This window comes from Motacilla alba, chromosome 18 (genome assembly GCF_015832195.1).
Source record: "Motacilla alba alba isolate MOTALB_02 chromosome 18, Motacilla_alba_V1.0_pri, whole genome shotgun sequence".
NCBI lineage: Eukaryota > Metazoa > Chordata > Aves > Passeriformes > Motacillidae > Motacilla > Motacilla alba.
Window position 1 is genome coordinate 4,730,269 of NC_052033.1, and position 13,845 is coordinate 4,744,113.

General features: G+C 51.7%; 2 protein-coding genes across 2 annotated transcripts in view; both read left to right on the forward strand.

The window, feature by feature from the left end:
- Positions 1-6,276, forward strand: part of LOC119709599 (dynein heavy chain 9, axonemal-like) — a 54,339-nt gene extending 48,063 nt beyond the window's left edge. Inside the window, exons 32-37 of the mRNA XM_038157571.1 lie at positions 15-123; positions 920-1,067; positions 2,664-2,838; positions 4,912-5,085; positions 6,098-6,200; positions 6,266-6,276. Of these exons, the coding sequence (XP_038013499.1) occupies positions 15-123; positions 920-1,067; positions 2,664-2,838; positions 4,912-5,085; positions 6,098-6,200; positions 6,266-6,276 (720 nt within the window). The remainder of the gene's footprint in view (positions 1-14; positions 124-919; positions 1,068-2,663; positions 2,839-4,911; positions 5,086-6,097; positions 6,201-6,265) is intronic.
- The window catches only part of LOC119709547 (dynein heavy chain 9, axonemal-like), a 96,128-nt gene continuing 88,292 nt past the window's right edge, over positions 6,010-13,845 (forward strand). The window contains exons 1-4 of the mRNA XM_038157457.1: positions 6,010-6,305; positions 9,407-9,572; positions 10,763-10,865; positions 11,751-11,990. Coding sequence (XP_038013385.1) covers positions 6,296-6,305; positions 9,407-9,572; positions 10,763-10,865; positions 11,751-11,990 — 519 coding nt within the window. The 5' untranslated portion in view covers positions 6,010-6,295. The remainder of the gene's footprint in view (positions 6,306-9,406; positions 9,573-10,762; positions 10,866-11,750; positions 11,991-13,845) is intronic.

Genomic DNA, 13,845 nt, shown 5'->3' on the forward strand with positions numbered 1-13,845 from the left:
GTCTGCACGTGCAGGTGCTGACCCTGGCCAGCAACGAGAGGATCCCTCTGAACCCCACGATGAGGCTGCTGTTTGAGATCAGCCACCTGCGCACGGCCACCCCGGCCACCGTGTCCCGGGCAGGTGAGTCCTGCTGGGCTGCACCTGGGGCTCTTGGCAGCCTTTTGGCACCCAGTCTTGAGCTGTGCCAAGGGAAATAGAGGTTGGATATTATGAAAAGGGATATTATCAGCGTTTTTTTGCAGAAAGGGTGATCGAGTATTGCAGTGGTTTGCCCGGGGAGGTGGTGCAGTCACCATCCCTGGGGGTGTTCAACAAAGCCTGGATGTGGCACTGGGTGCCAGGGTTGAGTTGAGGTGTTGGAGCTGGGCTGGACTCAATGATCCTTAGGGTCTCTTCCAACTTGGTGATTCTGGGATTCTTTGAAAGCTGCCAGCCTGGGAGCACAGCTGCCTGTGGTGTGCAGGGAGTGTTCCTGAAGCTCACAGACACACTGAGGATCCCGAGCCCAGCCCCACTCGGGGTCTGCCATCATCCTGGGGGTTTACTCACAGTTCCCACTGCTGCTGTGGGGCCATGGCTGCAGCACTGCTGAGGGAACTCTCCTGCACAGATCTGTGTGGGCCTGATGAGGAGAGAGCAGCCTCTATCCCAAAGAGCTCCTGATCCTTTGGAGCAGTGCATGGGAATGGACAATGAAGGTGTCCAACGTGTTCCAAGTTTGGGGCAGGGTCATGAGCGTTTCCTGAGTTACATCTCTTCACTGTCAATGTTTCTCCTCTGCAGTGGGGTAAGTAACGAGGGACCAGGTATATTTGACAGGGCTTCAGTTGTTTCAGAGAGCAGCTGAAAGTTTCTGGTGGAAAAAGGGAGCGCCTCTGCTGTGTCCTTACTCTTGTGTCTTCTCCTGCACCTCAAGGGATCCTGTACATCAACCCCTCAGACCTGGGCTGGAACGCCCCCGTGAGCAGCTGGATTGACCGGCGGGAGGTGCAGTCCGAGAGGGCCAACCTGACCATTCTGTTTGACAAGTACCTGCCCGTTTGCCTGGACACCCTGAGAGCCAGGTACCACTGCAGGGGCCACTCGCCACTGTCCAGACCAGCTCCAGGGCTGGCCAGTGTCCTCCTTGTCCCCAGGAGCCCTGAGTGTCATTGCCTCAGCTCCAGGGAACTGTGGGGTGAGGGGACAGCTGCCACTCCATCCTTGCTTGGTCTGATCTGGTTCTCCTTGGATCTTGATTTGATGGTTCCCGTGCTGCTATCAGTTCTGTATCTCTTGGAAATTAAACCCAGGAGATCCTAAAGGGAAAATCTGCCCAGTCTCCTGATGCGTCAGGCCAGACCTGAGTTCACTGCACAAGGTGTGGGTCAGTAGAGCAGATTTCAGACCACTGCTGAAAGAAAGAGTGGAAGATGCAGAGCAGATCATCTTCTATTCTCTCCCCACATCTCTCCCTGCCCCTCGGGGATGGGGAGGAAGCTGGTGTTTGTGTGAGAGGGTGGGATTGCTCCGGAGGCAGTCCTCTCTTGGGTGTGTTTCCTGGAGCACTGGAGCACAGCTGAGTCCCTGTGTGTGAGCTCCCAGCCTGGGGGTGTTCCATGGCTGGACACTGACCACTGAATGTGAGAATCAGCACAGGGAGTGATGGCTTTGAACTGAACAAGGGCACATTTAGATTAGGCATTAGGAAGAAATTCCTGGCTGTGAGGGTGAGGAAGCCCTGGCACAGGTGCCCAGAGCAGCTGTGGCTGCCCCTGGATCCCTGGCAGTGCCCAAGGCCAGGCTGGATGGGGCTGGGAGCAGCCTGGGCCAGTGGAAGGTGTCCCTGCCATGGCAGGGGGTTGGAATATCTGACTTTTAAAAGTTCCCTTCTAACCCAAACTAGTCAATGATTGTGTGATTCTCCATCCTCTGCTTGCTCCCCACACCTGCAGTTTCATTAAAAATAAAAAGAAGAAGTCAGTGAACAACTGAACCTGGGCACCATCATCCCCAACAGGGCGCTGTCAGGAGGAGCTGCTTGAGTGCAAGTCTTGCTCCTTGGGACTGGGAGTCAGGAATCTTGCTGGGGAGCTGCTCTCTGGGTGCCCAAACTTTAAAGCTGTTGGCAGCAAAGCCCATCAAGCATCTCCAGCTCTCTCTGCTGAGCAATTGTCAGCCCATGAAATCCCCAGGATTAGCTGCACCAGCCCCGAGCTGAGTATTTTGGTGGCTTGCTTAATTCAGAAATTGTAGAACCAACCTTTCAAATAGCTCTAATTACTTTACGGAGGACTTCAGTGCTGCTACAATATTAGTTTGGAATTCTGTAAGTGTAGCTTAAACGAATGTAAAATGGCAAGATGAAAGGTTTTATTTTATTACTCCTCTATTTGACCGCTTTTGAACTCCTGGCGCTCCCAGGAAACCATCGCCTTCAGCAACTCCTCCATTTTACTTCTTTCAAGAGGATCAAAGTTTTTAAATGCCTGAAACTTCTGATTACTGTTATTAAGTGTGTGTGTGCCAGTGCCAGCGGGGCCAGGCAGAGGATGGGTGTTCTTTTCTTCCTGCTGACAAGGAAAATGCTGATATTCTGGCAACGCATTCCTGCCTTGCTTTCCTGGGCTGGAGCAGCCCTGGTGCTTCACCCAATTATGTTTTCCATTTCCATCCCTCAGATTTAAGAAGATTATTCCCATTCCTGAGCAGAGCATGGTTCAGATGCTGTGTTACCTCCTGGAATGCCTCCTGACAGAGGACAACACACCTCCTGACTGTCCCAAGGAGCTTTATGAACTTTACTTTGTCTTTGCTGCTGTCTGGGCCTTTGGTGGCTCCATGTTCCAGGACCAGGTAAGAAGGGAAGTGCCACATCAGCATCTTTCAAGAGACCTTCTATTGCCCTTTTTTCCCCTACTTTTTTCTACTTTCCCAGCCCTAAAGCTGTGTCAGTGCTGCTGTTTGACCTGGAAACCTGAACGGAACAATCCCTTTCATGAAAGGCCTCATTTTCCAGGGGGGAGCACTGCAGAATGGCCAAGCCCAGCGTGGTGCTCCCTTGGTGCCGTCACCTTGAGGCTGTGGAGAGCCAGGCCGGCTTTTGTGCTGCTTGTGGAGGATCTAACCCTCCATTCCCTGTGTGCCAGCTGGGAAAACCACTGCCCTGCTTCTGTCAGTGCGGGGATCATGGCTTAATTCAGGAATTGGCCCTTGCCCAGCAGCTGCCTCAGCAGAGGAGCTTCAGCCCCTCGCTGTGGCTGGAGCGTGGTTGGTGGCACTTGGACATGGCGTTCCCGTGCCACAGCATCACCCCTGGCGTGGCAGAGCCTTGGCACAGCTGGGTGTGTGGCAGGAGGAGCTGGGAGCAGGCTCAGCATCCTGCTGGGAGGATTCTGGGCATTGCTGCTCTGTAAATGTCAGGGAGGAGAGCGTGAGCACACGGCGTCCGAGCCAGGGGGAGCCTGATGAAAAACGATCCAATATAAAAGCTGTTTATTGCTCCCTGCTGAAGGTGCCCTTCCTGGTGACCTTTTGCTGCTGAAATGTCAGGAGAAACAGGCTGGAAGGCTTCCCATTGCTTGGTGTTTGGTGGGGGGAGCAGGGCCCCTCTATAAAAACAGATGATAGATTTGCCATTTCCAGGCCCTCAAATTAGCAGAAATCCACACGGGGTTTTTGTTAAGGAAGCAGTTTGAGCTCAACACCGTTCTGGCAATAGAGCTGGGGCTGGGACTGCTCCACTTAAGGGCTCAGCCCCTCCCAGCATGGGAGCAGGGCGAGGCAGCGCCGTGAGAAAGCTTTTAGCAGTGCTGCACATCCCTCTTCTGCTGCCGGGCTGAGGAGTTGTGACAGCAGGAGAAAGGAGATTACAGTCATTCTGCCTCTCTGGGCAGCACGAGACTGCAAAATCTTGGATGCTAATAACGTGGTTTTCAAATCCTCTGCTCTTTTGATGTGTGGTGGCTCGGGGAGCTTTGCAGAGGACTTTGCTGAGCAGTCCCTGGTCCCACCTGCTCCCAAAAACCCGTGTGGTGGCTACGGGGAGGAGAGACCTAATAGAGATGCCCCAGGAACAAACTGTGCTGCTAAAACTGGCTCAGTGATGCGTGTGCTTTCTGCCAGACATCTTTTTAGCAGCATTTTCCCCCTCCTTCCTCCCCTGTTTCTCCCCAGGGCTGAGGGCTGCAGTCCCTGTGCTCGGCGTGGGAAGGGTTCAGACAGTGGCTGGCCCAGTTTCACAGAGGAGATCTGAGGCAGGCAAGGGGACTGAGCACATTTTGCAAATCCTGGCTCAGCGTCTAAAGCAAAAACTGTCACCCCAGCTCCCCAAAAAAAAAGTTTAGATGCTTGAACATCTTCATGCAAGGAGGGATAGAAGGGGGAAGAGCAGGAAAGCAGGAGCTTGCTGGGCTCTGTGGCAGCAGCCCTTCTCCCATTCTTTGCTGAACTGGGGTCTGCTGCTCCTGCTTGAGAAGAGGCCAGAAAACAACAACTAAATGTTTGCAGGGTGGTGTGATTTATGAGGAAGAGATTTGGTATGCATGCTCTGACTGTCCATGGCCACGGATGGAGATGGATGTGGTGTCCTTGTCTGTTGGAAGAAGTAGGCACCAAAAATCAATCAAGTGTCTGTTTAGTCATAGGCACGTATTTCTCTTTTTCAAATTGATCCATCTGTCTAATCTCAGACATTCTAGGAGTGATCAACACAGAGGATGAATTATTTAGGGGAATAAATAGGAGTGATGAGAAAAAATGGAGAAAATGAAAAATTAGACTTAATAATAGGAAAAAGGATAAGATTGTTATGCTGTGGAATATATTTTTAAGGACTAATCTCACTCTGGTGGACTGGGATAAATAACATTCTCCATCTCTAATGAGTTTCTCTGGATTTGTCTAATTTCTCCTCTCTTTATCTGGCAGCTCGTGGACTACAGAGTGGAGTTCAGCAAGTGGTGGGTGGCAGAATTCAAGACAATCAAGTTCCCTTCTCACGGCACAGTCTTTGACTTTTACGTTGATCCAGAAACAAAGAAGTTTGAGCCTTGGTCTAAACTTATTCCCCAGTTTGAATTTGATCCAGAGATGCCACTGCAGGTAGGTGCCCCAGCTGGAGGAGTTCCTGTGTTTTAGTGGCTGAATGTGGGTGTTCCAGTGAAGTCTGGTGAAAGGCCAGGCACTGTTGGAATTCTTAATTGGATACAACCAAATCACCCATCTTTTTTGCTGTGCTTTGGCTGTAGCAGCACAGCCTCCATCCATCTTCCAAACACGAGTGATGTACAGCAGGGGCAGGGAGCTGCTGTGCCCAGGGTGGTGAGACAGAGCAGGGACAAAGCCTCGGGGACACCATGACTTGTTGTCATTCTCGTGGCTGTAAATAGAGATGGGTTTATGTTTGGGCCAAGAAAGGAGTTCCTCGGGTAGTGAATTGTGGCTGCCAGTTCCACTCCTCTGTTTTTTCAGAAGTGCCACAGTCAGCAGATGACTTGTAAAAATCATCACTGATTTAGCAAGGTGTGATTTTTGTGGGGGGATCCAGGTGCTGCTCGCAGGGGTTCACCTGAAAATGATAAATTTTAATGGCTGGCAGCAGCACATCATTTGTAGGAGTGTGCTTTTTGTTAACGGAGTGACAAAACTATCTTTTGTCTCTTTAAAAGGAAAGAAGTTAGAAGGTTTTTGTTTTTCGATTAAGTGAAAAGATACTTCATAGGACTTAGGGGACTTCAAACTTAAGGATAGCTAATTGGACAGAAGTTAAAAAGTCTCACTTAAGCAATTAACTAGAAAAAGGAATGAATAAAGAAACTCATAGTGTTTGTGAGGTGTTTTACCAAGGGCAAGAAGGCCTCTTGCACCTGGCTCGGTTTTCTGTTTGTTATTTTGCCTTTTGTTAAACCTTTTTGTTTCCAACCCTGCAGCAGAAGCCATCCTGCTGATTTTTATGCCTCCAAAAGTAGCTGAGCTACCTTGGGTGTGCTATAGGCCTCCGAGAGCTTATCAGACCCGTCTCGAAAGAGACAACGTAACAGTCATTCCTTCCCTAAAAGGCTAAACCCCGAAGGCACCGGGGCAGGGGGGACTGAGGTGGGTGCTGTGCCCCCAGGCCTGCCTGGTGCCCACGGCAGAGACGGTTCGGCTGCGGTTCCTGGTGGCCAGGCTGCTGCAGCGCCGGCGCCCCGTGCTGCTGGTGGGCTCCGCTGGCACGGGCAAGTCTGTGCTGCTGGGGGACACGCTCTGCTCGCTGGACACCGACGTCTTCCTGGTCAAGAAGGTCCCCTTTAACTACTACACCACCTCTGCCATGCTGCAAGGTAAGCTCTGAAACCGTGCTGAGGGCGTTAGGGTTGGATATCGGGAGGAATTTCTGCACTGAAAGGGTGGTTGGGCACTGGAATGGCTGCCCAGGGAGGCGGTGGAGTCACCATCCCTGGAGGTGTTGGACAAAGCCTGGATGTGGCACTCGGTGCCATGGTTTAGTTGCCAGGGTGGTGTTGGGTGACAGATTGGGCTCGATGACCTCAAAGGTCTTTTCCAGCTGGCTTGATTCTGTGTGGTTGTGTGACATTCTGTGTCATTCTGTGACATGATATTCTGTGTGATGCTATGTCATTGTGTGTCATTGTGACATTCTGTGTCATTGTGTGATTCTGTGTCATTCTGTGACATTCTGTGTGATTCTGTCATTGTGTGTCGTGTCATTCTGTGTGATTCTATGTCATTGTGTGTCATTTTGTGTCATTGTGTGATTCTGTGACATTCTGTGACATTCTGTGACGTTCTGTGACATTCTGTGCCATTCTGTGTCATTCTGTGTGCTTATGGACATTCTGTGACATTCTGTGACATTCTGTGTGATTCTATGTCATTGTGTGTCATTCTGTGATTCTGTGTCATTGTGTGACATTCTGTGCCATTCTGTGATTCTGTGCCATTCTGTGATTCTGTGCCATTCTGTGCCATTCCTGGGGCATCCCTTGTGCTTTGGAGCAGGATGTGCACTGGGAAGCTCAAGGAAAGACCCGTGGGTGAGTTGCCCGTGTCATTGTGGGCACACTCAACCCCACGGTGAAACTCCCTGCTCAGCAGAGCCCTGCTTTTGGGAGAGGCTGTTTCCCACCCTGAGGATTTGCATTCTTATCCCCACCACTCTGCTTCAGGGCTGTGCCAAAGCCCAGGCTTCAATCTGCTGCAGTTTCCATGGCTTGAAGTGTTTTCAACATGCTGGAATTGAAGAAGAAGATGGGTTTTTGGAGAGGATCCCAACTGTCCTCGGGGGGCAATGATGGGAACTGCATCCCAATGAGCAGCGAGGATGGTGCCAGTGGCCCTGTGCAGGCTGGAGGCCAGCCCTGCTTCCTGGGGCTGTGCTCCTGTCCTGCCACAGCCCAGCATGTCCCGTGGAGCAGGTGCCACCCCCTCCCCAGGGGCACAGAGCCTGCTGGGCTGGGGGGCTCAGATCCCCCGAGGAATTCTTGCCCCAGGGAAGCCCTTTAAGAAAAAAAAAAGGGTAAAACCTCCCCTTCTGGCCAGTCTCACAGCCACGGGCAGTGTGATGGTTACAACCTCCCTTTTTCCTTTCCTCCTGGAGTGGGGAGGGGGCTCAGCTGGGGACCCTGGTGTTCCCCACCTGCCCAGGTGAGCGTGTGCAGCTGTGGGGCAGGCACAGGGTGTCCCTGTTGCTCTGAGCTGAGCCCTCCCCTTCCTTCCTCTGCAGAGCCCAGCACATCTTCATCGCAGGGAAGTGTGATTTATGCTGCCTGGCGTCCTTCCCCACTGCTCATTTTTTAGTTAATTTGTCCCTTTTTTGTGGAGTTTGTCAGTTGGCTGCTTCTTTTTTCTTCCCCAGCAGGTGCCTCTTTAGATTTGTAAAATGGGAATCCAAAGCAGTTTGGGATTTTAGTTTTTATTTACTTTGCAAAGAGCCAGCCTGAAAGCCAGGAATTTTTAGTCGAGGCGCCTGTTGGGACAGGGATTTTTAAGGTGCAGAGCTGCACTCTTGAGGGGAAGCACAGAGATGTGGTTCAAGCAATCTTTGTGGACCTGTAGCTTACAGATTTTCATGTGCATGGGGGTTAAAAGGAGCCAGACTCTCTCTGTGCCCAAACCTGGGCACAGTTTGGGGATTTCCTTTGGTGTATTGTGACCAGATCCCGTTTCCTGTGGAGCCTGGAGCTCTGGAGTGCTGCTCCATGCCCTCTTGGACCTCTGCTCCTCCCTCAGCTCCATCCCTGCCCTCATTCCCCACCTTCCCCCTCCAGATCTGCCTTGAGAAAATGACATTAAATGGTGTTTTTTGGGGTTGGGTAGTCTTCCCCCCATGGCCATCAGGGTGAGAGGGGCCACACTTGCCAAGTCTGGTGTGCAGTGAGTGTTTGAGGGATGTGTCAGCAGCCCAGAGCAGGGACCCTGCAGGATTATTGTGGGATAAGCTTTGAATTAAAATGCAACTTCCACAAACATGTCACTTCATCCCCAGTAATTGCATTTCACTATGATGAATCTCCTGCATCCTTGTTTAACCTCGAAAAGGGCTGATTTTATGTGTTAATTAAGGCCTAATTAAATTTAAATTAAATGCTTATTTGAAACACTTAATTTGACTTGCTACCAGAAATTTCAAATATTGTGGTTTTATTGAAGGGGGAGAGAGACTCCACTGAGGAAAAATCTATCATTTTTCTAAGCACAATTCATGGCTTTGTGCAGAAGTGTCTGTGACAAGAAAACAGCTGAATTCTTAGTGGGTAACCAGGCTGTCTGCAGGGCACCCAAGCAGGAAACAAATTGGGTTTTCAAAGATTCGTGGTCTGGAAAAAAAAACCCCAGAATATAAATTTTCCCTAATAACTTTTGCCCTTGATAAGGGATGGCTAAAGTGTGCATTTGCACAAAATTTTTATCAAAACTCCCATTGTCCCTAATTACAAAGGATTGCTCCTTGCTGACAGGACTGGTGATAACCCCAAGCCGTGTCACTGAAATAAATTCTGCCTCCATCTCCGGGAAGGCTGGGAGCTCCTGGGGGTGGGGATGGGCTCCAGGAAAGCCCCTGGCAGGAAATTCACCCCAGGGCCCAGAAAAGCTGCTGCTGTTTGCTTTGCCCCTTTCCTGAGGCAGTAAAGGTTGCTCAGGCCGCAGTGAAAGAAATCAATAACCTATAAAACATTTTGTGCAGCAGTCTGGGCTGATCTGCATTAAATATCACTCCAGCATTGTAAATATTCCTACAGTCCAGAGCAGCACACAACCTCAGCCTTCTCCTAAAACAAACGGGAATTTTCCAGAGCTTCCAAATGAGTTTCCTCTCCATGCTCTTCCTTCCTAAAAAGCCACAAACATCACAGGTGAGCTGGCAGGGCTGGGCTCCCTGCAGCAGGCTGAGCACTCATCCCAGTCCCTCCTGCCCCTCCAGGTGTGCTGGAGAAGCCTCTGGAGAAGAAGGCTGGCAGGAATTACAGCCCCCCAGGCACCAAGAGGCTGGTGTACTTCATGGACGACCTGAACATGCCCCAGGTGGATGCCTACGGGACCGTGCAGCCCCACACCCTGCTCAGGCAGCACCTGGACTATGGCCACTGGTAGGAGGCTGTGGGCCTTTAGGGTGGCTAACTGGCACATCTGCACTACTAAAAGCAAGCAAAGCAAAAAAGCAGAACTAGAATATTAGATTGAAGCCCATATTTTCCTTAAGCTGCCATTTAACAAAAAAAAATTCTACAACATTATGATTGCCACACTTACGAAACCCAAAGTTCAGAGTCTTTTGTGGGTGAAGCACAAGATGTCAGGGGCAAATATGGGCTGTGACCTTTTTGTCCAGCCTGGTGTTGGGGACGGGGTTTGAGATGAATGCAGAGCCCTCTTCCCATCCCGTGGTGGAGCTGGCTGGGAGGCTGTGGGTGGGGAGAGCACTGTGCACTCTGGGCTGTCCCATGTCCCCAGCAAACATTCCCTGAGCATGGAGGGAGGCCATGGACTGCCCCTGCTGCGAGCTCCTGGTGCTGTTCTCAGCCAGGAGCAGCAAACATTCCTTTTCCAGGCAGAGGTAAGCTGTAGGAAAACCAGCAGCCATGCTTTGGAAGGAGAGTGGAGTGTTTTACACTGCAGCCAGCAGGACAGGGATACTCACAGCTCTGCCTTGGGGAAAACAAGGCAGGGACACAGAGCCATTCCCAGTCTCCTCAGCTGTGTGTGTGCCCAGACTCGAACAAAATCTTCCCAACCACGGGCACAGTGGGGTGGAAGCAGCAATTCAGGGCTGTGGGTGTTGGGTAAAAAGAGGGGTGTGTGGGAGCAATGCCACGTGTTGGGGACCCCATGTGCCACCTGTCCCCTCCCGGGTGGGTCCAGGCTCCCTGCCCTGCTCTCAGCAGCACCTCTGGTGCACCCTCGGTGCTCCTGCTGAGCCCAGGGTGCTGAGCAGGGACAGGGGCACAGCTCTGGTCCCCTTGGGCTGCTCTGGCTGCACATCCTTCCCTGCCTGCTGCCTGCCCCCAGCCCAGGCTGGCCCTGAGCACAATCCTGTGGTTTCCCACAATTTCCATGCTCTGAGCCCAGAGCTTTGCTCTGCACTCGTGAGCAGCTGGTGGAAATGTCAGCGCCAGGATCTCCCCCAGCAGCAGGGCCCTGTGTGCTGGGCCACGTGCAGAGCTGCAGCACGTGGAGAGGGGCAGGACGTGACCCCCCTGAAGCCACAAGGGCCCTGGCAGCCCAGAGTCACGCTCAGGGGTGCGTGGTCACCGCGTGTGGCTTTTGCTGTGTCCCCAAGGTACGACAGGAGCAGGCTGTCCCTGAAGGAGATCAGCAATGTGCAGTACGTGTCCTGCATGAACCCCACTGCAGGGAGCTTCACCATCAACCCCCGGCTCCAGGTAAAGCCCTGCTCCATGGCCCTGGTTTTTGGGTGGGTTGTTCAGGCTCAAGGCTTCAGGAGAACCTGCTGAGAACCTGCCAGCAGATCCTGCTGTCATTCAATCAGTGGAAACAGCATGAAGTGACTAATTCCAAATGGAATTTCTCTCTTCTTTGTGTTTCCTCTTGTTTTACTGCCCAGTGGAAGTCACAAGTTCCCAGGCAGCTGGACACCCACTCTCAGGAAAACTTCTGGTTCAGACAGGCAGATTTTACCTTCTTCTAGCTGATTCTTACTGCTGGATCAGAGTTCTTGAAAGTCTTTTGGTGGTCAGGCATTGGAACTTGCAGCCCAGGGAAGTGGTGGAGTCACCAGCTCTGGATGTGCTCAAAAATGACTAGACGTGGCACTCCACAGTATGCTTTGGGATTTGTTCAAAGGTTGGATTTCACCTCAGAGGTGTTTTCTAACCTTAACCATTCTATTTTCTCTTCCTCTGCATGTTCCTCGCCAGCAAAGGGTCTTCTGGGAGGTGACTGCTCCTACCAGAGGCAGTCCTGGGCTTCCCCAGGGGTCTGTGGGGCCTTCAGACCTCTCAGTGGACTGAGCTTCCCTTGTGGAATGCCACTGAAAATCCCTTGTTCAGCCAGCAGAAGGTGTCTCCTGCCAGCTGTCCTCTGCTGGGAAATTGGAGGGGGGACATAGTTCTGGTGGACTTCAAATCATGGGATCATAGAGCATCCCAGCTTGGAAGGGACCTCAAAGGATCATCTGGGCCAGCCTTTCCTGGGAATCGGAGCCCAGATGAGGTTGCTCAGTGCTGTGTCCAGCCACAGAAAGGGCACTGACCTGCGAGGTGGTTTCCATCTCTCTGACTTCCCACCTCTCACTTTCTCTTCCTCAGCGTCACTTCTGTGTCTTCGCCCTCTCCAACCCTGACCAGGACTCCTTGTCCAGGATCTACAGCACCATCTTGGAGCAGCACCTGGCCAGCGGGAACTTCTCCGAGGCTGTGCAAAGCTCAGTGCAGCAGCTCGTTGCCCTGGCCCTGGGGCTGCACCGGAAGGTGGCCGCCACCTTCCTGCCAACAGCTGTCAAGTTCCACTACGTTTTCAACCTCAGAGACTTCTCCAATATCTTCCAAGTAAGTGCAGCTCCTGTCCCGTGCCATTTGGAGTTTGTGCCCGTGTCACAGGCAGCTGAGGTCCCTCTGGCCCTTGGTGAGCCCAACACAGTGTCCCCATTCAGCAGTGGCACAGCATGGGTGTCCCCTGGGCTCAGGGGGTGACCTGGGGCCATTCCTTGACCCCTGATTAGTTTTGAATGGATTCTTGAGCCATCACCCATGACTATTTACTTTCCAGCCTCCCCTGGCCAATGGGGAGGGATGCACAGCTCCAGAAGGAGCTGTAGATGCGTAGATTTTGAGGGGTTTGAAGTGCCCTCTGGCTGGAAAAAGGACAAGCTGCAGAGAGCTTTGGGCTCCTGACCCCAGCCCTTCGAGCAGAGGCTGTGGTCAGTGGAGCTGGGCTTGTCTTGGTGATCCCCACCCACTGGTGTGGGTGTGGGGGTCCATGGCACCACCCCAGCACACAGGGCAGCTCTTCCTGCACGGGGCAGGGGCTGGATGCTCTGTGGGCTGCTGGCCCTGAGGAGAGGCCAGCAGTGGCTGGTTCAGCTGCTCTGCCAGAGCCGGGGCAGCTTGGTGGCTGTACCAGCACATCCTCTCAGGTGCTCAGCACTGAGCATGCAGGATGGCAGTTACAGAGTGATAAATCAATCCAAACCAGCTTTGATTTTAGCACTGAAACTGAATTACCAGCCACTGTACCAAAGGGAAGTTGTTCAGCCCCAGAAACGTTGTCTTCCATCCTTGGTGAGATGTTGTTTTCCTGTTTTCCCCTGCAGTCTCGTGCTTTGGAGCAGCTGGTGTTGCTGCTCAAAGAGCCTTTCAGAGTTTCAGGCTGATTAATAAAATTTGATGAATTCCTCAGCAGCCACACCGAGGGTCAGCACTGTAGCCTGTTCTAAACCCCCAGCTGGTCATTTGTCACTGTCCTTGTTAACATCTGCATCACAAAGTGGGGACGTGGAAGTTCAGAGCCCTGTGCCTGCCATCAGACAGGAGCTGAAGCAGTGACAGGCAGAGAAATCTGGGACCAGGACCTTGGACACGTGAATAACTCCACAGTGGCAGGAAGGAGTCAGGGCTGTCACTGTGCTCAGCTGAGCAGCAGCAGCTCAGGGTAGGAGATGTGGCTCTTGGTGAATCCTGCCTTCCAGTAATCTGGGCTTTGGGAGGCGCAGGGAGAGGGCATTTCAGAGAGAAGCATTTCAGGGGGAGGCTTTCATTTGATCTGCTGAGTGTGCCAGGGTTGGGGGGCAACAGAAAACACCCTGCCAGATCCCAGCTCCGGGCCAGAGGGTGACAGGAATGCTCCTCATTCTCCTTTCAAGAGATTCCCCATCCTCTTTTTTTGTTTGTTTCTTTCAAATGTTGGCCCCACCTCCATCCCAGATGCAGTGACCCACAGCCACATGTCCCTCTTGCTTTTGGGGTGTGGGGGTCTTTAGATTCAGTCCCTTTAGGAGAGATTGAGTGATTTTTTAATTCTGTTTTAATCAGTTTAGGATCTGATGTGTTTTTCCTTCCTCTCTTTGAGTTGTCAGCTTTTCTCACCAATTTTATTTTTTTTTTTCTGGAATAAATAAAATAATTTGACAGCTGTAATGACAGATGTGAAACCCAAACAATCTGAGCCATGGACCAGTGAGCTGGGAGGGCCTGCTTTACATTGCTTTCAATGCATTTAATATTTAATGTATAAATAATTAGATGTTAGGAATAAAAGCTGTCTGTTTAATTCATACCATTGAAAACCCTGTGTGCTGTTAATAGGCTTAGTATAGACGACGCCTCTTTGAAATATAATTCTTTTATGCATTTTAATAGAGTTCATGGTAAACATACTGTGCTAAGCAGACAGCAACTGATATTT